Raw genomic sequence first — 20,146 nt, forward strand, 5'->3', positions numbered from 1 at the left:
AAAGCTGCTACATCAGGAAGCCTGGCTGTTTGGGGTTTTTCTGAACTTGGAGAGTTAAAGCCCGTAGCCTCAGATGTTTTAATCCTTTGTCCTTTGTTTTAATGAGTTCTGTGACTGGCTTGTGAGCAGAACAAGCTGTCCTCAGAGGTTTTGATGCTTTAATGATTAGCCTTGCTAATCAAAATTTCATTCTGCTCCAAGTAACAGAAAACCTTGCTCGAGGGGTTTAACCAGCAGGAGTGTGTCTCACATAGGACTGAGAGGCCTCACAACAGGGCCGCTCCTCCAGTTCTCCGATGCTACCGAGGATCGAGGCTCTTTTCCGTGTTCTGTTCCACTGTCCTTGGTGGACTGGCCTTTGTACCTCATGGCTGCAAGAGGGCTCCTGGACTTGGGGAGCCCATATCAACATTGGAGGCAAGGAAAAGGAAGAAAAGGGGAAAGTGTAGTTTAGGAAGCTGGGAAATTGGAGTATCTTAAACTTGGCACAATGTCCCCCTGAACAAAAAGGGAGTTCGGTTAAAAAAGGAAGGAGGAGCTGGATATTGGGTAAATAAATCACAGTATCTATTTAAAAGATAAAATGTCTTCTAATTTTTTTTTTAATCTCCCCCCCCCCCCCCCAACTGGTCCTACCAGTCTGACCCTTGCTCAGGCCTACTGTTCCTATGTGTCCTGGCTTTGTAGATGTTTGAACCATGTCTGTGTCTCAAGTGGCGACTGATTTCTTCTTCCTCTTTTCCGCGCTCTGCCTCAGTTTCTGAGAAACTGAAGACATTTTGTTTGGTTGGGTCTCTTACTGATATCCTGGCAGTATTGCAAAGATGTGAGGAGCTCTGGCAGATTTTTGGTGCTGGGTTGACCAACCCTCTAGAGAACACAAGGTTTGACAACTGTTCCTGTCTATGCCATACCTTAGCTCAGGGTCTGTGTGATGCCTGATGGTTTGAATCACAGAGAATGTCCTGGCCCTTGAGGCTTACTCACTCGGGAGCATATGGGGGACATACTCCACTTAGGTGTGTGATGTCAATGAAACATGTAGGAGCAAGGGGTTTCTTTTAGGGTTAGCAGGGTCCCCCTATTGCATAAAAGCCTCTGACTCATGGGATAAAGGCGATGTATGGATAATTTTGTCCTCAGGAGAAGGGGTGCATTTCTGACCCAGCTAAGAAGGGACTTTGTCAATTTCTGCAGTCACCACAGTGTGCTGCCAGCTCTGTGAGGGGACAAGAAGGTCAGCACGGGCCTCCTCCTGTTAGCAGGATGGATGGAGTGGGTACAGGCTTGGGCATGGCCTGTAGCTGTAGTTAACACTCGTCAGTCAGACTGCAGCTGTCACTGGTGCTCAAAATGTAAAGTCTTTGAGGAGATAAAAATAATTCAAGTTTGCATCGGTCATAAAAATGCCTTTGGGTCAAATATTGGTACCTCCAATAGACATGGCTTTTCCTGTTGTCCTGCTTCTTTCCCCCTAAAAATCCATTCCCTGTTCTGCTCCAGGAGACTGCAGAGGAGGGCTCCACAGGGTCACGGACACATGGACATCCAGGGGCAATGGAGTTATGGGGAAATGGCAGGGGAGCCGGGTGGGGACTCCAACAGGCTTGAGAAGCATGCCCTGTCCAAAGGGGGCCACAGCCACATGCTGTTTGCCTGGAATAGAGAGTCCCTGGTTACCAGATCTCCCCATTAAAAAAAAAACAAAAACAAAACCAAAACCAACTAGATTTTATTGCAAAATTATCCAAAATTTTAAATGTTTACAGCTGCTCACCCCCTCCCCCTTTTTCTTCAAAATACCATGTGAAACAAAGATGCATGAGGGCCCCCAGTTTGCCCTCTCTGGTCTACAGGAAGAAATGACTAGCCAGGTTGTAGAATCCCAAGGAGTGTTCAATGGGGATTCTTGTGGGAGAAGAGGCTCTCCACCCCTCTCTTCCCTCTCCACCCAAGTGGTGCCTGGAGAGTGTTTATTGGCTTGGAACAAATCAGAGGGTGGTTCACAGGCTTCATCAGCAGAGGTTCACCAGCAAAGCAAAAGTGCTGGTAGCCGTTGATGACACTCCTAAGAGGCAATTACTCCAATTAGCTAAACACCAGCTCCAGTGGATGCTTGAAGGTGTGTCTGGGCCTCCTCTTTGTGGGCGGCCCAATCTGATGCGTTTGGTAAGAGGGTGGTGGTCAATGGCAAGTGGGTGCAACTGACCCAATGCCTGGATGCCTGGGAGGGAGGTGCTGCCGCGCCACTCTCGTGCGCCCCCCCCCCCCCCCCCGATGGTGGGTCTCCTCAGGAGATTCGGGAGGGCTTGACAGGAGCAAAGAGTGTCCAGGCGGTGATGAAAGGACAAGTGGAATCGGGAGGGGGCAAAGAGGCTCACTGAACAGTTGACAAGGACCTCTGAAGAAGAAAGCGAGAGGAATTAGAGGCAGAAAGTCAACTGACAGGGACTGACTGGTCAGATAATTTTTAGAAACTACTTTGGCATCTGCAGACGCTCATGACTTAGCATTTGGTTTGTTTTTCAAAAATCAAAATATGTCTTAAGTGCCCGAATGTGGGAAAATAGTTAAGTAAATTTTGGTACTTCTAATACAATGGAAGAATAGGCAGCCATTAAAAGTGAGGTTTGTGAAATAGATTCTCGGTAATGTGAACAAACACTTATCATGTAAGTGGGAAGGCGTGGAGGTAGCCACACGTGGAGGAACACTTGAACTGTGCACAGTATGTACACACACAGGGCAGTGCTCTGGGGGAGCATGCTAGAGCCTCATTCAGAAACTGAGCATCAGACGTCAGTCCCAGGTTTAAGAAAGCCTACATCTTAGAGAGGAAGGGACTGTCCAATCCAATTTTAGACACTCCTGTGCGGGTAACATCTTTTCCTCAGATGCTTTTCTTCAGCCAGTGCACACCTTGCTCCCACTTCTCATGGTTCAGGGAAGGCACTGCATCTCAGAGTTTCCCTGATAGGGGAACAAGAGGGCAAGAGGCAGGAGCAGGGGAAGCAGATGATTTAACAGGTATTAGTAGGTGGTATGATGAAGCTTAGTGGTCACTGTGCTGTGTCACTTCCTCTAACTTCTGGGCACTGGGATTGAGTGGTGTGGGTTAAGAGTGGAACAGGAGTCATTAATATTATCAAAGGAAGTTATTGTAGGAAAGGCATGGTGGGGGAGTGGGGTGAATTCCTGAACCTTAAAAAAGGGAAGGTGTTGTAAAGGAATTCTACACTGATAGTGCCCCAATTGAAATTAGGGATTGTTTTGGATTCCTTCACCGGTGGCCCTGGAATCAAAGCTTCTCTGGTTAATATTTCCTCTCTGTTGTTCACCCTGATTAGGGCAGCTCTTTATCCTTCTGTGTTGGGTTGCAACCTACATCTGTGCCTTTATATTGTTTTAAGAGTATAATTCAACCTTTCCATCCTTCGTAAGTTCTGTGTAATTATAGGTATTGAACTGATGTGCCTGTGCTAGACATGGGGATGGGACTGAGGACCAAAAAGCTGAGCAGAATATCCCTGAAAAGAAGACAAGGTCAAAAGCTGACTTTCTCTGGTCCTGCTAGAGGTGATGCTAACCTTGGAAGAGTTCTGTGAAATGTCCTAAAAGGAGAAGGGGTTTTTCATCTGAGTGCATAGACTCTGTGAGGACAGGGATGAAGCCAGCTCCCCAACAGACTTGGCTCTATTTATATGGCAGTCCCTTAAAAACCAACTGACAAAAACACTATTTTGGTAGAAGGGAGGCCTATTTTAAAGTAGATATGGTTATAAAATTCCAAGTGAGCATTCACAGAGGAATTTATTTTTGACAGTAATCTGAAGGTACAGCCAGAGTTTCCTTCAAGATTCTTCATGATTCCTGGGAATCAATAAATAACAAAGTAACTACTGCAATAGTAAGTAACATCTCCCAATTTGATGTGAAAATAGATTACATATATTTTTAAAAGATCTATTGTTACCCTTAAAATTCGTATACTGGAAGTCTCCATTAAGGCTTTAAATTTTTATTTTAACAGAGATCTAACAAAGATCTTTAAAAATTATTTCCTTTAAAAGAAGAAAATCCAGGGTGCCTGGGTGGCTCAGTGGGTTAAAGACTCTGCCTTTGGCTCAGGTCATGATCCCAGAGTCCTGGGATCAAGCCCCACATCCAGCTCTCTGCTCAGCAGGGAGCCGGCTTCCTTTCCTCTCTCTCTGCCTACTTGTGATCTCTGTCAAATAAATAAAATCTTTAAAAAAAAATCCCAGGGTGCCTGGGTGGATCAGTCGTTAAGCATCTGCTTTCAGCTCAGGTCATGATCCCAGGGTCCTGGGATCGAGCCCTACATGAGGCAGCTTGCTTGGCTGGAAGCCTGCTTCTCCCTCTCGCACTCCCCCAGCTTGTGTTCCCTCTCTTGCAGTCTGTCAAATAAATAAAATCTTTAAAAGAAAAATTTAAAAATTGCAAATCTGAAACTAATAAGTCTCAAAGCATGGCAGGATTAGGCTTTACCCTTCCTTGATGAAGATAAATTTAGCTAAGTTTCTGAAAACATAATCCTGAAATAGAAAATACTCTATATATGTGACCAACACCAACTAAAAAAAAAGAACTAAGTTTCACTACCACCTGAATGTGGTTTTAACTCTGTTGGGCTAAACAGAGTAAAATAAAAGTGCACATATGTCTATGAGTGAAACCATGGATCTCTGAGCCATGGACAAGTTACAATAATGTGTTTTGAGGTCAGGGATGAAGGTCAAAGCCAAGTTTGTTTTTTTGATTCAAGGCTCACTTGAGCCCCCATCTCCATGGTTTAACCACCTTGCTTGCTCCAAGTTTTACTCCTTGAAAGCTGCACTGATAATTCTGGGGACCAGAGAAGGCTACAGAGAAGTTGCTTGTGAGAACAGGACATTGCTTGTGACATCACCCTGATCCTCCATTTGCTCAGTAAATGGCAGGCTCTACCCGTCCCTTTGGATGAATGTGACATTAGGGACTGAGAGAACCAATGTCAGGAGAATACACAGGCATCAGTATATAAACGAATTGTCAGCATACTAAGTTTCTATTTATCTAGTATTACAAATAGGTATATGTACTGTCCATTTTTGAAATGTTAGAATGTGTTTATAGCTACAAAATTTTGGTAAAGTTTGGTTTGTTTGTTTTCCAGGAAGAAACAAAGTGAGAACAAGGAAATAATGAATTTTTAAAGGCCACTAAGAAGGAAAGAGTAAGAAATTATTTAAATTTAAAAAGGAGCATAAATTTCACGCAAGGCTCACTTTTTTTCCTTCAAAAACTGTAGCCAACCACTCATGACACAGAAGCAACAGCTTACCCTTGGGAGCCTCCAACATAAAGGGGCTCCACCTATCTAGTCAAGAAGCATAATGATGAACAGGCCATCACAAGTGGATTGTACCAGGATTCAGAGCACAGCTACCAAAAGCTTTCATGAAGCAAAACACACAGCATTTATACTTAAGAAAAAGACATACCCAAATAGGTATGTATATAAAAATATATATAGACACTGGTAAGTTGGGCAGTATTGAAAGTGGAAAGAGGAATCGTTTTGTTTCTATACGGAGGAAAACATAGTATTACAGCTTTATTTATATTGACTTTATTATTGCGTACTATAGTTACTCCCACTTTAGAGGTCTGAACAGGAAGAGGAAGTCCTGTGGGGGCCTATGTCCAAGGCCTTTGCAGACTTGGCCATCAGTTTCGGGGGAGGAAGCAGGGGCTGTGCATTCTGCATTGAGAATAACTGGGTGCTCCTCAACCTATTAATAGACAATATCTCCCATTTGGCTGTTCTTTGAGTTTCATTAGCTGGGAACCCTTCAGGTGGAAGCGGGATAGGCCATAACATGTCACCAGTATCTCAGTTCCATCCAATCTTACCTTCAACCCTTAGACGTTTCAGTTACCACAAAAAATCCGGGAAGTAGGGATTGGGATTATTACACTCATGATATTGATGAGAAAGCAGGCCCAGTTAGTTTAAGTAACTCTGTGATGGTTGCAGCTGGTACGTTAACAGAACCAGGATGTGACCTCAGATCAGACAGTATTTACAGACTTTAGACTCTTTTCACTAATCACACTTAAAAAGTTTTCACTTTTGTCAGACACATCTATAAAACATCTACCTGTGAAGCTACATGGCATATGTTATGTATTATATGTATGTAAATTAAGAAGACACATCTGTGAAAAAACCCTCAATTTTCCTGGTTACACCTCTGCGGATTCATCTGAAATATCCTTAAGTGTTCTTTAAGCTGTTGTCTAGCAACAGCTGAATACAAGGGGGAATACTTACCTAATTAAGTTTCTTCATCCCTTATATTCAGCAGAATTAGATAAGCTTTCTAATGATATCAAAGAGCATTTCTTTTTGCAATCTTCACATGCAGGGTTCTCAGAACACTTTACACAAGTGGTTATATCTAAGAGCTGCATTTTGGAACTACATCATTTTGGAACTAAAAAATTTTGTCTATATCTCTGGTTATTAGATAATATATACAAACCATGTTTTATCAAGTTGAAAACACTGGATTATGGGTCAGCATGTTTTAAAATAATTTTTTATTATGTTAGTTACCATACAGTACTTGGTTAGTTTGTTCCATGATTCACTGCTTACATCTAACCCCCAGTGCTGCATGCAATCCGTGCCCTCCTTAATACCCATCACTGGGCTAACCCATTCCCCCACTCCCTGTCCTCTGGATCCCTCAGTTTGATTCCAGAGTCCATAGTCTCTCATGGTTCGTCTCCCTGATTCCCACCCCCTTCATTTTCTGATGGGCCAGCATTCAATTGATTTTGCTTTGAGCACAAGGAGGTTTGTCTGCAGGGTGGTTAGCAAAATCCCAAGGAGTGAATGAGATTCCTTCCCAGAAGGGAGGAAGACATTTTAGTGCATTTCACTGAGACATCTTCTTGTTCTTGGTCTGTTTTTCAGCTATGTTCTAATCCTGACATATAGTGATAATTAAAGCTATGCTGTACAGTTCCTCTCATTCCCTCAGAAAGCATTCATAGTGGGTAGCAAACTAAAGGTGGCCTCTAGAACTCAGATCAAGTAGTGGGATATTCAGTATTGTCTGTAGACTCCCACCTTCTGCCATGGCAGAGCAGGACATCACCTAGTTTGGCAGACCTCTGTCATCATGAGGGCATAGCTTTCTCTGGTTTCTATAGAAAAAGTGAATAGAAATGTACTTTGTTTTTGTTGGAGAGGGGAATTCCTAGTACCTCGATTGCTGGTAGCTGGCCCAGATGATGGCTTCTCTGAAATCTGTAATTTTTGGATACCTCATTCTGAGGTTTTCTGTATGATGATTTTCAATAGGGACCAATCCTATTAAAAAAAAATTCTCCAAAATCAGATAAATATCTAAATCATTTCTCTAACAATCTATCCAGAATGAGTTTAGGGAGTCTGGAAGTTTATAAAAGTGGGAATTCATCAACAAATCCGGAGTACCAGCAATGAGCAACCACTGTTCTAGGAGCTGGAAGTAGAAGTAGGATACACAAACCAACCAAATGATGCCACTACAGTTTGATATACTATTTATTTATTTAGTTATTAATATGGACAGCCTATTCAACATTACAGATGTTTTTCAAAACCTATAATAAAATATAGTCCACTATCCAGCCCAGAAGAAGACAATGAACAAGATCATTCTTACAGTAAGTGGAGCATAAGCACTCACAGTAACAGTCCCTTTCCTGGACATCAAAGGGAACAATCAATCGAAGTTTCTTTACCTCCACTGAGGTTTTAATTTTCTTGAGTTATAGCTGTTTCAATCAAAAGTCCGACTTCAGTCACCCCACAGCTTTGTGCAGCATCTCCCACTGGAGAGGAAAGAACTCCTGTTACCCAGGGCAACCCATTCCACTGTCCTGCAGTCCTTCCATATTGGAGCCCATCAGACCTCTCAGCCAGGATTTGTCAAACTTGTGCATGGGGACAAGATATGCAGGTCACAGGGAGCTCTTGATTAATTTACAAAGATTGTGTTTCAAAGTTCTAAAAACCCATTTGGTGATGGTAGTGGCAGTGAAAGGTACACTGTATTTCGCCAAGAGGGTCTTCTCATCTCTGGAGTCTTGGCGGTGTCGCCTTTTCTGGTAGCTTTAAGATCTATTGCAGTTTTCTGTGGCAAGTGGAGGTGGGAAACTAACAGCTACTGGGTATGAGGCCATCTGCAGAGTGAACTGGACCGGCTGCTATGGCTTTTATAACCTGCTTCCTTTCTTCAGTATAGACAAACTTCTTTCTTAATCTTTTTTCTATGTCCTGCTAGTTCTATTTTCTTCATCTTTTTTTCCTATGTCCTGCTAGTTCTAGTGTAAGATTTAAAAGGACTATGACAGAACCTTCTTGCTTTCATTTCAAGCTGAATGATGAAAAACAGCAAAAAAACCCCAAAACCAAAACCAAAACAAAACACCCAACAACCCCACCCTCCAATGAGCTATACTCAATTTCCTCAGTTGAAAACAAATGCCAAGTGAACTTTTAAAAAGAGAAGTGTTGGATAATGCTGATGTCAGAATGTACATAGATCAGATTCTAAAATGTAAGCCCCCAAACCCAAAAAGAAGTTACTTAGTGTAACACAGATTCTTCAACTCCTTAGTTCCATGCTGAAAAACACAAATGATTTCAATGTTAGGCTTCAATGATGACAGCCAATTAAAAATGAAATTAAAAAACCTCAGGGAAGCCCTGCCAAGTTTATGGCAGTTTCAGGAGTCTACATAGTTATGAAGAAGGAGAAACCATTGGGTAAAGAGTGAGAGCACTGGATTTTATTAACTCTAGGTACCATGGGTTTGACATTAGTAGGTAAGACTAATGAATGAGCAGCTATACAGTTTTTTGGTCACTGTGCTTCCCAAGCACCAAAAAAATGGAGCTATTTTTACTATTCAGTTCCATCCTTAGTAAGCTAGACAGATCCTGCTGCATTCTTGTTTGTTTCTAATTTACCAGTACATTATTATGTAGTTTACCAAGTGTGAGGAGCAAGTCATTATGTAGTACCAGGTTTACATCATCATAGGACTACAACATGCACATTCTACTTAATGTAGCTCAAGCAACAGGAATACAAGAGAACAGTTATGGGTGGAGACTTGTTTTTGACAAATTCATGTTCACACTAACTATGGGTTTAGAAATCTTATTGGGCAGGTACCTATAGCAGTTCTTCGATTGGTACTGGAACATTACACGCATGCACAAGTGATATGGAAAAAAATGAAGCAGAAGAGGCAGCTGGATGGAGGACAAAGGGGAAATCAGAGGTGGGATAATGCCATGTATCTGGGAGGGGCTGTTTTCAGCTGTCCACAGTAAGTCTCTGCTCTGTGAGAGAGGCCTGTTGGGCAACACTTTTGTTCTCATGACTGCGAAGTTTGGATACAACATCTAGAAAGGCCAAATCCTGTACTTCCTTGTATAAAGATTCTGGAAGACAAAAAACCCCAAGGTAATAGATATGCTTCTGTTAAATTGTTCTAATCTTAATATACAATCTATCTAGTATGTATACCCAAAATGTTTATTTGGATGATACCAAGTTATAAAACTAGGGGCAATTCTGGAAAAACTGTAGCAGTCCAGAAATGCTAAAACACTTTTAACGACAAGTGTTGGACATAGCAGTAGCCTAAAATGTCTTCATTAGAGATGTGTTATAATAAATCAGAGGAACTTTGCTTGCCATATTTATAGATAAATTGTCAAGTTCATAAGTCTAAGTTTGATTAATGAGCTATAATGAAACACTGCTCACTGTATAATCTCAAGTTTCAGTTATATACCCCTTGACCCCATCATCAGTTCAAATATGAAGTCCAGGGGGTATAGCTCAGTGGCAGAGCATTTGACTGCAAATATGAAGTCCAATGACTTAAAAAAAATCTTAGATTTGTTTGAAAATAATTTTGTGGCAAATGAAGAAGGTTATACTTCATATCTTTCAACAAATTTCTGTGACAATAGGCTTCCCTTTTTATATCTAAGCTTCCTCTTTCTTGCTTTCTACCTTTCTTTAACCTCAATTATAGGAAAATACAAGGCTCTTAAGACTTGGAGACTGCTATATGAGAAAACATGTCTAGTAAGTTTAATGCAATCAACCTTCGTCAAACTGATACATTTACTTTAATAAGACTATGAGGTCTAAAACTAGAAATGTTGTTAGTAAAAACAGAAAAATGCATCCTAAAATTCAGATCAAATCTCAAGTGACTCTGAATAGTCAAAACAATCTCAAAAAAGAACAAAGTTGGAGGTCTCATACTTTCTAATTTCAAAACCTACTCTACAGCTAATAAAACAGTGTGGTGCTGAAATGAAGACAGACCTGCAGATCAACAGAATAAAACAGAGAGCCCAGAAATAAACCCTCATATATATAGTCAAAACATTTTTGACAAAGATTTGACAGTCAATAAGGAAAGGACAGTTTTTCAACAAATGGTGCTGGTAAAACTGGAGAACCATAAGCCCTTCTATATAAAAATTAAATTAAAAGCTAAAACAGTAAGACTCAAAAACTAAAGGAAAAACTTCATGACATTGAATTTAGCAATTGTATCTTGGATATGCATCAAAAACACAGGTAACAAAAGGAAAAACAAATACATTAGACTTCATCAAAATTAGAAGCTTCTGTGTACCAAAGGTTACTATCCAGAGATTGAAAAGGCAACCCCCACAATGGGAGAAAATAAATGAAAATCATATATCCAATAAAGGATTAATATCTCCAAAATATAAGGAACCCTTTTAACTCAACAACAAACTAACCCAATTAAAAAATGGGCAAAGGACTTGAAAAGACATTCTCCAAAGAAGATATACAAGTGGGCTATGAACACATTAAAAGATCCCCTAAATCACTAGTCATGAGGGAAATGCAAATCAAAAGAACAGTAAGACAGCACTTGATTATGATGGCTACTATAGAAGAAAAAAGTAACAAACTTTAGAATGTAATAAACTGCAACCCATGAGCATTGCTGGTGGTAGGAATGAGTATGGTGTACCCACTGTGGAAAATAGTATGGTGATTCCTCAAAAAACTAAAGGTAGCCATTACTGTATGATCCAGCAATTCCACTTCTATATATACCCAAAATGATTCAAAGCAGGAACTGAAAAAATACTTGTGCACCCGCATTTTCATAGTGGCATTATTTATAATAACCTAAAGGTCCATTGATGGATGAATGGATAAACAAAATGTGATATATACATACAATGGGGCATTATTCAGCCTTAAGAAGGAATGAAATTCTTACATAGGCTAGTATATGGATGAACCCTGGAGACCTTATAGTAAGTGAAATAAGCTACATAAAAAAGAGTATTATATGATTCCACTTACATGAAGTACCTAAAGTAATCAAACTAATAGAGACAGAATGGTGGTTGCCAAAAGCTGGGGAAATAGGTAATTAGGGAGTTATTTTTTAAAGAATACTGAGTTTCAGTTTGAGGGGAAAAAAAGGTGGTCATGGTTGTACAGCAGTGTGAATGTACTACTCTGCCACTGAACTACATTTAAAAATGGTTATAACTTTACATAAATTTTACGTATATCACATTAAAACATGCCTCTGTAATAGTCTCAGCTAGGAAGCAGAAGACACAAAGAAGGGGAAAATGGGAATTTTAGACCTCAAAACTATGGTTAGTGGAGAGGCTCAATAGCAGAATGGAGGGGACAGGAAAATCAGTGAACTTTAAAACAGGACAACAGAAATTACCCAATTTGAACAAGAGAGGAGATAAACTGGGAAAAAAAAATGAACAAAAACCTCAGGAGCCTTTGGGATATAACTAAAGATCTCACATTCGTACCATTAGAAGCCTGAAAGGAAGGGAGAAATAGGGTGGGGCTGAAAAAGTACCTGAAGAAGAAATATGGTTAAAAAACTTTTCAAATTTAGCAGAAGACATACGCCTGCCTACTCAAATTTGAAAAAGGATAAACCCAAAGAAATCCATGCCAAGACACATCACAGTCAAGCTTGAAAATTAAAGACCAAAAAAATCTTGAAATGACACCTTACCAAGAGGGGGGAAAAAGAATTGGAAGACTGTGGATTTCTTTGAAGAAACCATAGAGGCCAGAATAAAATGGCACATTTTTTAAGTGTTGGAAAAAAAGAACTGTCAAACCCAGAATTCTCTACCCAAAGAAAACATTTTTCACAAATGACGGGGAGAGAAGTCAAGATATTCTAAAATAACAGAAAACAATTTGTCACTAGCAGACCTAACCCAAAAGAGTGGCTAAAGTAAGTTCTCTGAACAGAAAGGGAATGTTTAAAAAGAGGAGTTTTGGAACATCAGAAAGGAAGAACAACACATATAACAAAGGTGTAGATAAATACGACTTTTGTTCTCTCGAGTGTTCTGAATTATGTTTGATGGTTGAAAACAAAAATTGTAACAATGTTTAATGTGGTTCTAAATGTATATATCTGAGAAAACTATAAATGGGGGGAGAGTAATGGGAATAAATGCTCAATCAAAAAGAAGTCAGCAATGAGAAAAAGAAAATAAAAAAATGAAATGCAGACTTAGCCATAACATCAGTCATTACATTAAATGTAAACGGTCTAAACACACCAGTTAAAAGAGACTACCAGTGGATTAAACACATGAACCTAACAAGGTTCTCTCTAAACTTCCAAGTATAATGATAAAGCAGACAAACTCAAAGGGTGGGAAAAGATCCCATGAATGTTATTCAAAAGAAAGTAGAAGCAGCTATATTCATATCAGATAAGGAAGACTTCAGAGGAAAAACATTAACCAGAACAGAGAGGAACATAATGATAGAAGAGTCAATCCACCAGGAAGATAATAGCAATCCAAAAGGTATATATATTTGCTAAAAGAGCTGTAAAACATATGAAACAATGGGCGCCTGGGTGGCTAAGTTGTTAAGTGTCTGCGTTCAGCTCAGATCATGATCCCGGGGTCCTAAGATCGAGCCTTGCATTGGGCTCCCTGCTCTGCAGGAAGCCTGCTTCTCCCTCTCGCACCCCTTCCCCCCCGCTTTTGTTCCCTCTTTAGCTGTGTCTCTCTCTGTCAAATAGATAAATAAAATCTTTTAAAAAATAAAATTAAAATTTTAAAAAGGTGAGCAAAACTTACAGAACTAAAAGGAGAAACAGACAAATCCACCATTATTGTTGGAGATGTCAATACACTGTTCTCAACAACTGACAAAACAATTAGAGTATCAAATATTCTCTTTGTTAAGAATATAGCAAACTGGGGCACCTGGGTGGCTCAGTGGGTTAAGGCCTCTGCCTTCGGCTCAGGTCATGATCCCACAGTCCTGGGATTGAGCCCCGCGTCGGGCTCTCTGCTCAGCGAGGAGCCTGCTTCTTCCCCTCTCTCTGCCTGCCTCTCTGCCTACTTGTGATCTCTGTCTGTCAAATAAATAAATAAAATCTTAAAAAAAAAAGAATACAGCAAACTCAATTCCACTACCAACAACCAAAAGGATCTAAGTGACATTTTAAGAACACTTCACTCAGTAATAGTAGAATATACCTTCTTTTCAGTATTCATGGAACATATACCAAAATACGCCAATGACTTCTTGAACAAATTCCTTAGCTAATATCGCAATATACAAAACCAAAACTTGTTTATTTTTTTTTATATTGTTTTAAAAAAGATTTTATTTATTCATTTGAGAGAGCAAGAGAGAACACAAGCAGGGTGAAGGGCCAGAGGGAGACACAGACTCCCTGAGCAGGGAGCTTGATGGGGGACTCAATCCTGGGACTCCAGGATTATGACTTGAGCTGAAGGCAGATGCTTAACTGTCTGAGTCACCCAGCGCCTAGACCTTGTACTTTATATAAAATATCTTAGGGCTGATGGAACTTACAGGTATTAATTTTTTAACATTGATTTTTGCCTATTTCCCATATGATATTTTTAAGGTTTTTTTGAAGAGAGAGATTCTCAAAAGCAGACTCTGCTGAGTGTGGAGCCCCATGCAAGGCTCGATCTACTGACCTGGAGATCACGACCCAAGAGGAAATCAAGAGTTGGACGTTCAACTGACTGAACCCTCCTGTGCCCCATGATACATTTATTATTCTAGTGAGAATCTTCTGGAAATATTTTCAAGTAAAGTAATCTTGTATCCTTCATAAACTAATTTCTAATGCTTTTAAAACCCAAAGTCACCATTTATTACTATTATATATTTAATGTCAACCATATGTTGATAAATCTCATATAATAGAAGAAATGCTTACCAGACCCCATGAGAGCACAAATCAGGACCATGGAATTATATTTGATTTCAGGAGCACTTCTCTCATCTGCTAGCAGTCTGTGTAAAATCTGTACAAGTTTAGCATTTTCTAGATCTTTCTCAGCAGTGCCTAGAATATGAAACAAAGTATCCGTTATATCCACTGTTTATGAACCTGGTGCAATGTGGCTAAACACTCACTCCTTTTCTAGAACTGACCATATAAAACAAAAGGAACTGATAAATAATGATGACCTAGAGATAGAATATTAAATTCATACCTTGCTAAAATAGAGTTAAATTTCAGCAGATATTATAGTTCAAGCTTAAAATTTAGTATTAAAATATTCCTTTTAATATGAGGAAATTAAAAAATCTTTATTATGGAAAAGGTTAAACATATACAATAGCAGACAATATTATATAATGATATGCTATTTACTATTATCTTAAAAAGTTATGGCCAATCTTGTTTCATCCATCTCTAGTTTCATTCACCTACTCTTACCTGTCCCAAATTATTTTGGAGCAAATCCTAAAAAATGACAGTTTCTTCCTTACGTATTTCAGTATGTATTTTTAAGAGACAAAGACTCTTAATGCAATTCCTTTCGAAATCCCAGAGGATTTTCTGTAGAAAATCTGTAAGTTTATACTAACATTTATATGGAAAGCCACCTGTTCTATTTCCTAGAACAAGTAAATAATCTTGATAAAAAAGAAATAAAATGGGAGGAATTCTACCTGATATTAAGGCTCTCCATATAGTTGTTATCAAGACTGTGATATTGGTAGACAGAGATTTGAACAGAGAACCCCAGAAATAGACCTATACATATATGTTCAAATGATTTTTGACAAAGGTACAAAATCAATTCAGTAGGGGAAAGACAGACTCTTCAACAAACAGCATTGGCAATTAGACCTTCACGGCCCTCCCCACAAAATTGCTGACATAAACCACACACTTTATACAGATATTAACTCAAAGCAGATTACAGACTTAATTGTAAAATGTAAAACTATAAAACTTCTAAAATATATAAAGAATTTTCAACTCAATAGTTAAAAAAATTAGAAAATGAGCAAACATTATCCATAGGTATTTCACCAAAGAATATATACAGATGGTAAAAAGTCAGGAATATCTTTTCATATGCTTACCATTAGAAAAATAGAAAAAACATAACGAGATATCCCTACACAGCTATCAGTGGCTACAATAAAAAATAGAGTCAATACCAAATATTTGTTGAGAATGTGGAGAAAACTAGAGCCCTCATACAGTGCTGCTGGGAATGTAAAATGGTACAGCCATTCTGGAAAACAGTTTGACAGTTTCTTTAAAAATTAAACATATAGTTACCATACAACCCAGCAACTGCACTCCTAGGCATTTATCCAGATAAATGAAAATTTATGCTCACATAAAAACCTACACATGAATATTTATAGCATTTATTTATTTTTAAAAGCCCCAAAGTGGAATCAGCCCAGATGTTTTTTGACAGGAATGGTCAAACAAACTCTGGTATGTACAAACCATGGAACACTTCAGCAATTAAAAAAAAAAATTGATACACAAAGCCAATCAGATGACTGTTAAGGAAATTAAGGAAGACAATCCCAAAAGGTCACATACCATATGATTCCATATATATACATATATATATATTCCATATATGGAATCATATGGTATGTGACCTTTGGGATTATATATTTTTATATATATATTTGGGATATATATATACACACACACACACACCTATGTATATACATATATATATACATACATATTTTATATATATATGTATGTATGGAATCATATGGTATGTGACCTTTTGGGATTATATATAATATATATATATATAAAATATATACACACACACATATATATATATGGAATCATATGGTATGTGACCTTTTGGGATTATATATTTATATATATATATTTGGGATATATATAACATTTTAGAAAAGAAGGGCAGATTAGTGGTTTCCGGGGATGAGAATAGGTAAGGGGCAGGAGAAGGAGGGAGGTGACCAGTATGGTTATAAATGGAGGGATCCCTATGGTGCTAAACTACTCAGTATCTTGACTATGGTGGCTGATACACAAACTTACATATCCCAAAAATGAAAACAAGTAAAACTAGGAAATCTGAATAAGACTGGTAAATTTTATATCAATAGCTGAAATATTACTTATAGTTTTGCAAAATGTTACTGGTGGGAGAAACTAGGTAAAGTATAAAAGGGATCTCTATTTTTTAAAATGGCATGTGAATCTACAATTATCAAAAAAAAAAAAAAAGTCTTAAAAATGGTGCTTTAATACTATTATCGAGGCACTTGGGTTGGCTCAGTGGGTTAAAGCCTCTATCTTTGGCTCTGGTCATGATTCTGGAGTCCTAGGATTGAGCCCAGCATTGGGCTCTCTGCTCAGCAGGGAGCCTGCTTCCCTGCCTCTCTCCCTCTCTCTCTGCCTACTTGTGATCTCTGTCAAATAAATAAATAAAATCTTAAAAAAAATACTATTATAATACAAAAAATTTATAATTCCTTAATATCAAATATTCTATAACAAAACAAGACTGGAAAAATATGGTTTTCAAGTTGTGTTGTGTATTAAAAAGATAGTATGGGCTTATTTTTATATCTTAAGCCCAAGGAGCCTAGGGTTTGGAACCATAGCTAACAATAAAAAAAAAAAAAAAAAAATGTTTCAAATTTTATATAGTTGTATGGTAAGGGGACCAGATTGAGGCAAATGTTTAGCTAACAGGAAGCTGATGAAATTACACCTTGTTTGGAAGATACTGGCACAAAACCAGATTCACCCCAGGCTGGGTCATCAAGCATATTCTGAAACTGCCCCATTACTTTAAACCACTTAAAACCAGCCCGTGAACCCAGTTTGGTACAGAATGTCCTCACAGACTCCCACCCTCTTATCATAGCTCTCCCCATGATGTCTGGACTTCTAGGCTGACTCTACTCAAACCACGTGTGAGGTCATGGCTAATCCGGGCCCCAAAGTGACCTCCAAAGTATTTCTAACTATAGGCCAAAGTCACTGTGAATCAGCATATATTTTCTTAGAGTCTTTCATCTTTAAAATTCAGAAAAATTTTACATCCTACTACCTATGATTTTTAAAAAATTGTTTTAAAATTCAAAACCCTTTAAGACAAAAATGCAACTCTCTCATACCTAAAATCTGAGTAAATGTGAAACTAGAGAAAGATCTACCATGTTTATCTTTTGGCTTCCTGGTACAGAGGTTGGAGGGTCCACTTGCTGCTGTATGAGAATCAAGGACTAAATCATCAGTGGGAATTAAGAAGTCATCAGTTAACAGTGTTTACCTAAATGGCTTTTAATTAGACAGGACAGACCTACTAAGTCTATAGTCCTCCTTTGTGGGGCAGTCTCAGGCCTTAACCACAGGATTGTGATTGACTGTCCCCAGCTGACTGGATCAGAGGTTGGTTCCTGGGACAAAGGTTACTATCCGTAAGAGCTAATGCCTATGAACTCCCTTCTCAAGAAGAATTCTGACCAACAGGGATACTATTATGCTAGAAAGATACCAAATGAATTCTTAAACTCTGCTTCTGAGGAGTTTTGAATATAAAACACAGATGAATGACACAGATGGTGAGAATTTAGAATGAGGGCAATGCTATAGAGCAACATGGTGACAGAAGGAGATAAGCAAGAGAGAGATTCAGTAGTAGAGATGGAAGAGGTGGTCTGGGTCACTGGAAGGGTAGCATACTCTAAATCTGCTGTTGTATTCTAAATACAGTTTCATTTCTTCCTGACAATATTTTCTTTGTTTATTAAGTGGCTATAACTTGAAATAACATTTAAGACTCAAACTCTAAAAAGAGTCAAGCACTGACCTAAAAATGTTACCAAAAGCAAAGGCTGAGGTGGCAATGTATAGAATGTGATCTCCTATATACTTAGCTATAGGTGCAGACACATGCTGGTAAAATGCTTCTAGTTAAGGTTTTGTCGACTTCTGTTCCACTCCTGTGCTTCATTTCATCCAAGATAAAAATAGGAGAAAATAAGTTTGACACTGGGGTACTTACCCAACTCTAAAGCTGCTATTAGTGCCAAAGCAACAAGGGCTTCATTCTGCATTATTACATGTTCACTAGTTGCCATGGTAACTAGATGCTTGATGCCACCACTCTGTACAATGGTTTTAATTACATCCTGCAATAAATATCACAGTTATAAACTTTAATTTTAAACATAAAGAAACTGCATTATAGTCAGTCAATTCATTGTTAAATTGAGTGGTTTTCTGACAGTGTCCTGTATGAATCATTACATTTAACCATAATTTTTTTCATCACAGAAGAAAAGGAAAAAGCTTTTAGCTTTAAATAAATTCATCAAAAGATGACAACTTAAATTACCTAAGTGAAAAAGACCACTGCAGTTCATAGCAAGGAATAGAGAGTCCCAGAAGCAACCAGTCAAAAAAATAAGTGTGACTGCCTCAAATGTCGACTTACCACAGGATCAAAAAAAAGAGAGTAAGATTTAGAATAACAACAACAATAACAAAGTTCTTCTTTTCAAATTATTATTACAGCACCAGGCAGTTGTTTTCCAGATGATCAAGGTAAAGTTTCATTTATGTTTTTTAGCTTGTACCCCTTTGTTGGATCTGACAAAACTGGATTACATGTCAAGGGACTTGAGAGGAACTTCAGATTGTCCTTCTCATTTCTCATGGCATCTATAGCTGTCTTCTTCAATGGCGGAGTAGACCATGGGTTCCAGATTGAAAAACACCAGTGCCAACATTGACTAAGCAAATTACTGAACCTCTCTGCATTTCGTGACTTTATCTATAATACTGGAATAGTGTTATCATTGGTTTTTGTGATAATTACAAAGTTATTACATGAAAAACCAATGTAAGAATATATGGCAAGGCAAAAGTTAGATTTTTAAAAAATGGCACATTTATTTCTAGTATTCATTTTTGTTTTTATCTCAGTTTTGTTTCCTAAAAACTCTTGGATTAAATGTGATTTAGTAGAAAGTCTCAATTACAGAATTTTTAGAGTAATTTTCTTTGTTCTCACTACTTTTAGTAATTTAAGTGGATATTAAGTAGCCTGCATTAGCTTCAACAGTATAAAACTAACTAATTAGAAATATTTTTCAAATTAATTTGCTAAAATGTTTGAAGAGGGGTTTCCGTTATGCTTCTACCTTATATAAATTCTCAAGAAAACAAATTATAGACAGGATCTTTGCTTTGAGCCCAAACGCATTTAGAGATCAAATATTCTAAATCATCTAAACTCAGTCCTATTACTGAGTTTTTATGGTGGCTATATTCTGGCATTTAAGTAGCCTTTTACCATTACCTCTTTTATTAAGTGAGAGACTGTCTTTTAAAGCCCTTTCTAACAAAAAGAAAGCCTCCCAATGTACTTGGTGGCCACTTTATTTGAAACTTAAAATTTGTAAAGAATTTTATAAAAATCACAAAGGAGCTTCTTGAGTAAAGAAGACAAGAGGGAGGTTCATAGATACATATGCAGTCACTTAATGAAGGTTCTTGGACTGGCATTTCATCCTTTATTTTGTGGCTCACCCCAGAGAGTCCACTGTAGTAGAAGGAGAGGCAGATAATAAATGAAGAAGGAAACTGTGTATCAGAGTGAGTAGCTCCCTTTAAGTTCAAGCATAGCTCATTTACCATCTCATTTTATTTGTTTTATTTTTATTTTTATTTTTATTTTAGAGAGAGAGAGTGCACAAGCAGAGGG

At 38.2% G+C, this 20,146-nt stretch overlaps 1 protein-coding gene across 6 annotated transcripts in view; it reads right to left on the reverse strand.

Moving 5' to 3' along the window:
* Positions 1-7,573: 7,573 nt before the first annotated feature.
* Positions 7,574-20,146, reverse strand: part of RAP1GDS1 (Rap1 GTPase-GDP dissociation stimulator 1) — a 150,729-nt gene continuing 138,156 nt past the window's right edge. For all 6 annotated transcript variants that reach the window (XM_059172530.1, XM_059172532.1, XM_059172528.1 and 3 more), the window contains 3 exons: positions 18,443-18,569; positions 14,341-14,469; positions 7,574-9,508 (listed from right to left, as the gene is read on the reverse strand). In XM_059172530.1, coding sequence (XP_059028513.1) covers positions 9,381-9,508; positions 14,341-14,469; positions 18,443-18,569 — 384 coding nt within the window. In that variant the 3' untranslated portion in view covers positions 7,574-9,380. The remainder of the gene's footprint in view (positions 9,509-14,340; positions 14,470-18,442; positions 18,570-20,146) is intronic.

Source organism: Mustela lutreola, chromosome 1 (genome assembly GCF_030435805.1).
Source record: "Mustela lutreola isolate mMusLut2 chromosome 1, mMusLut2.pri, whole genome shotgun sequence".
In the NCBI taxonomy this organism is placed as follows: Eukaryota; Metazoa; Chordata; class Mammalia; order Carnivora; family Mustelidae; genus Mustela; species Mustela lutreola.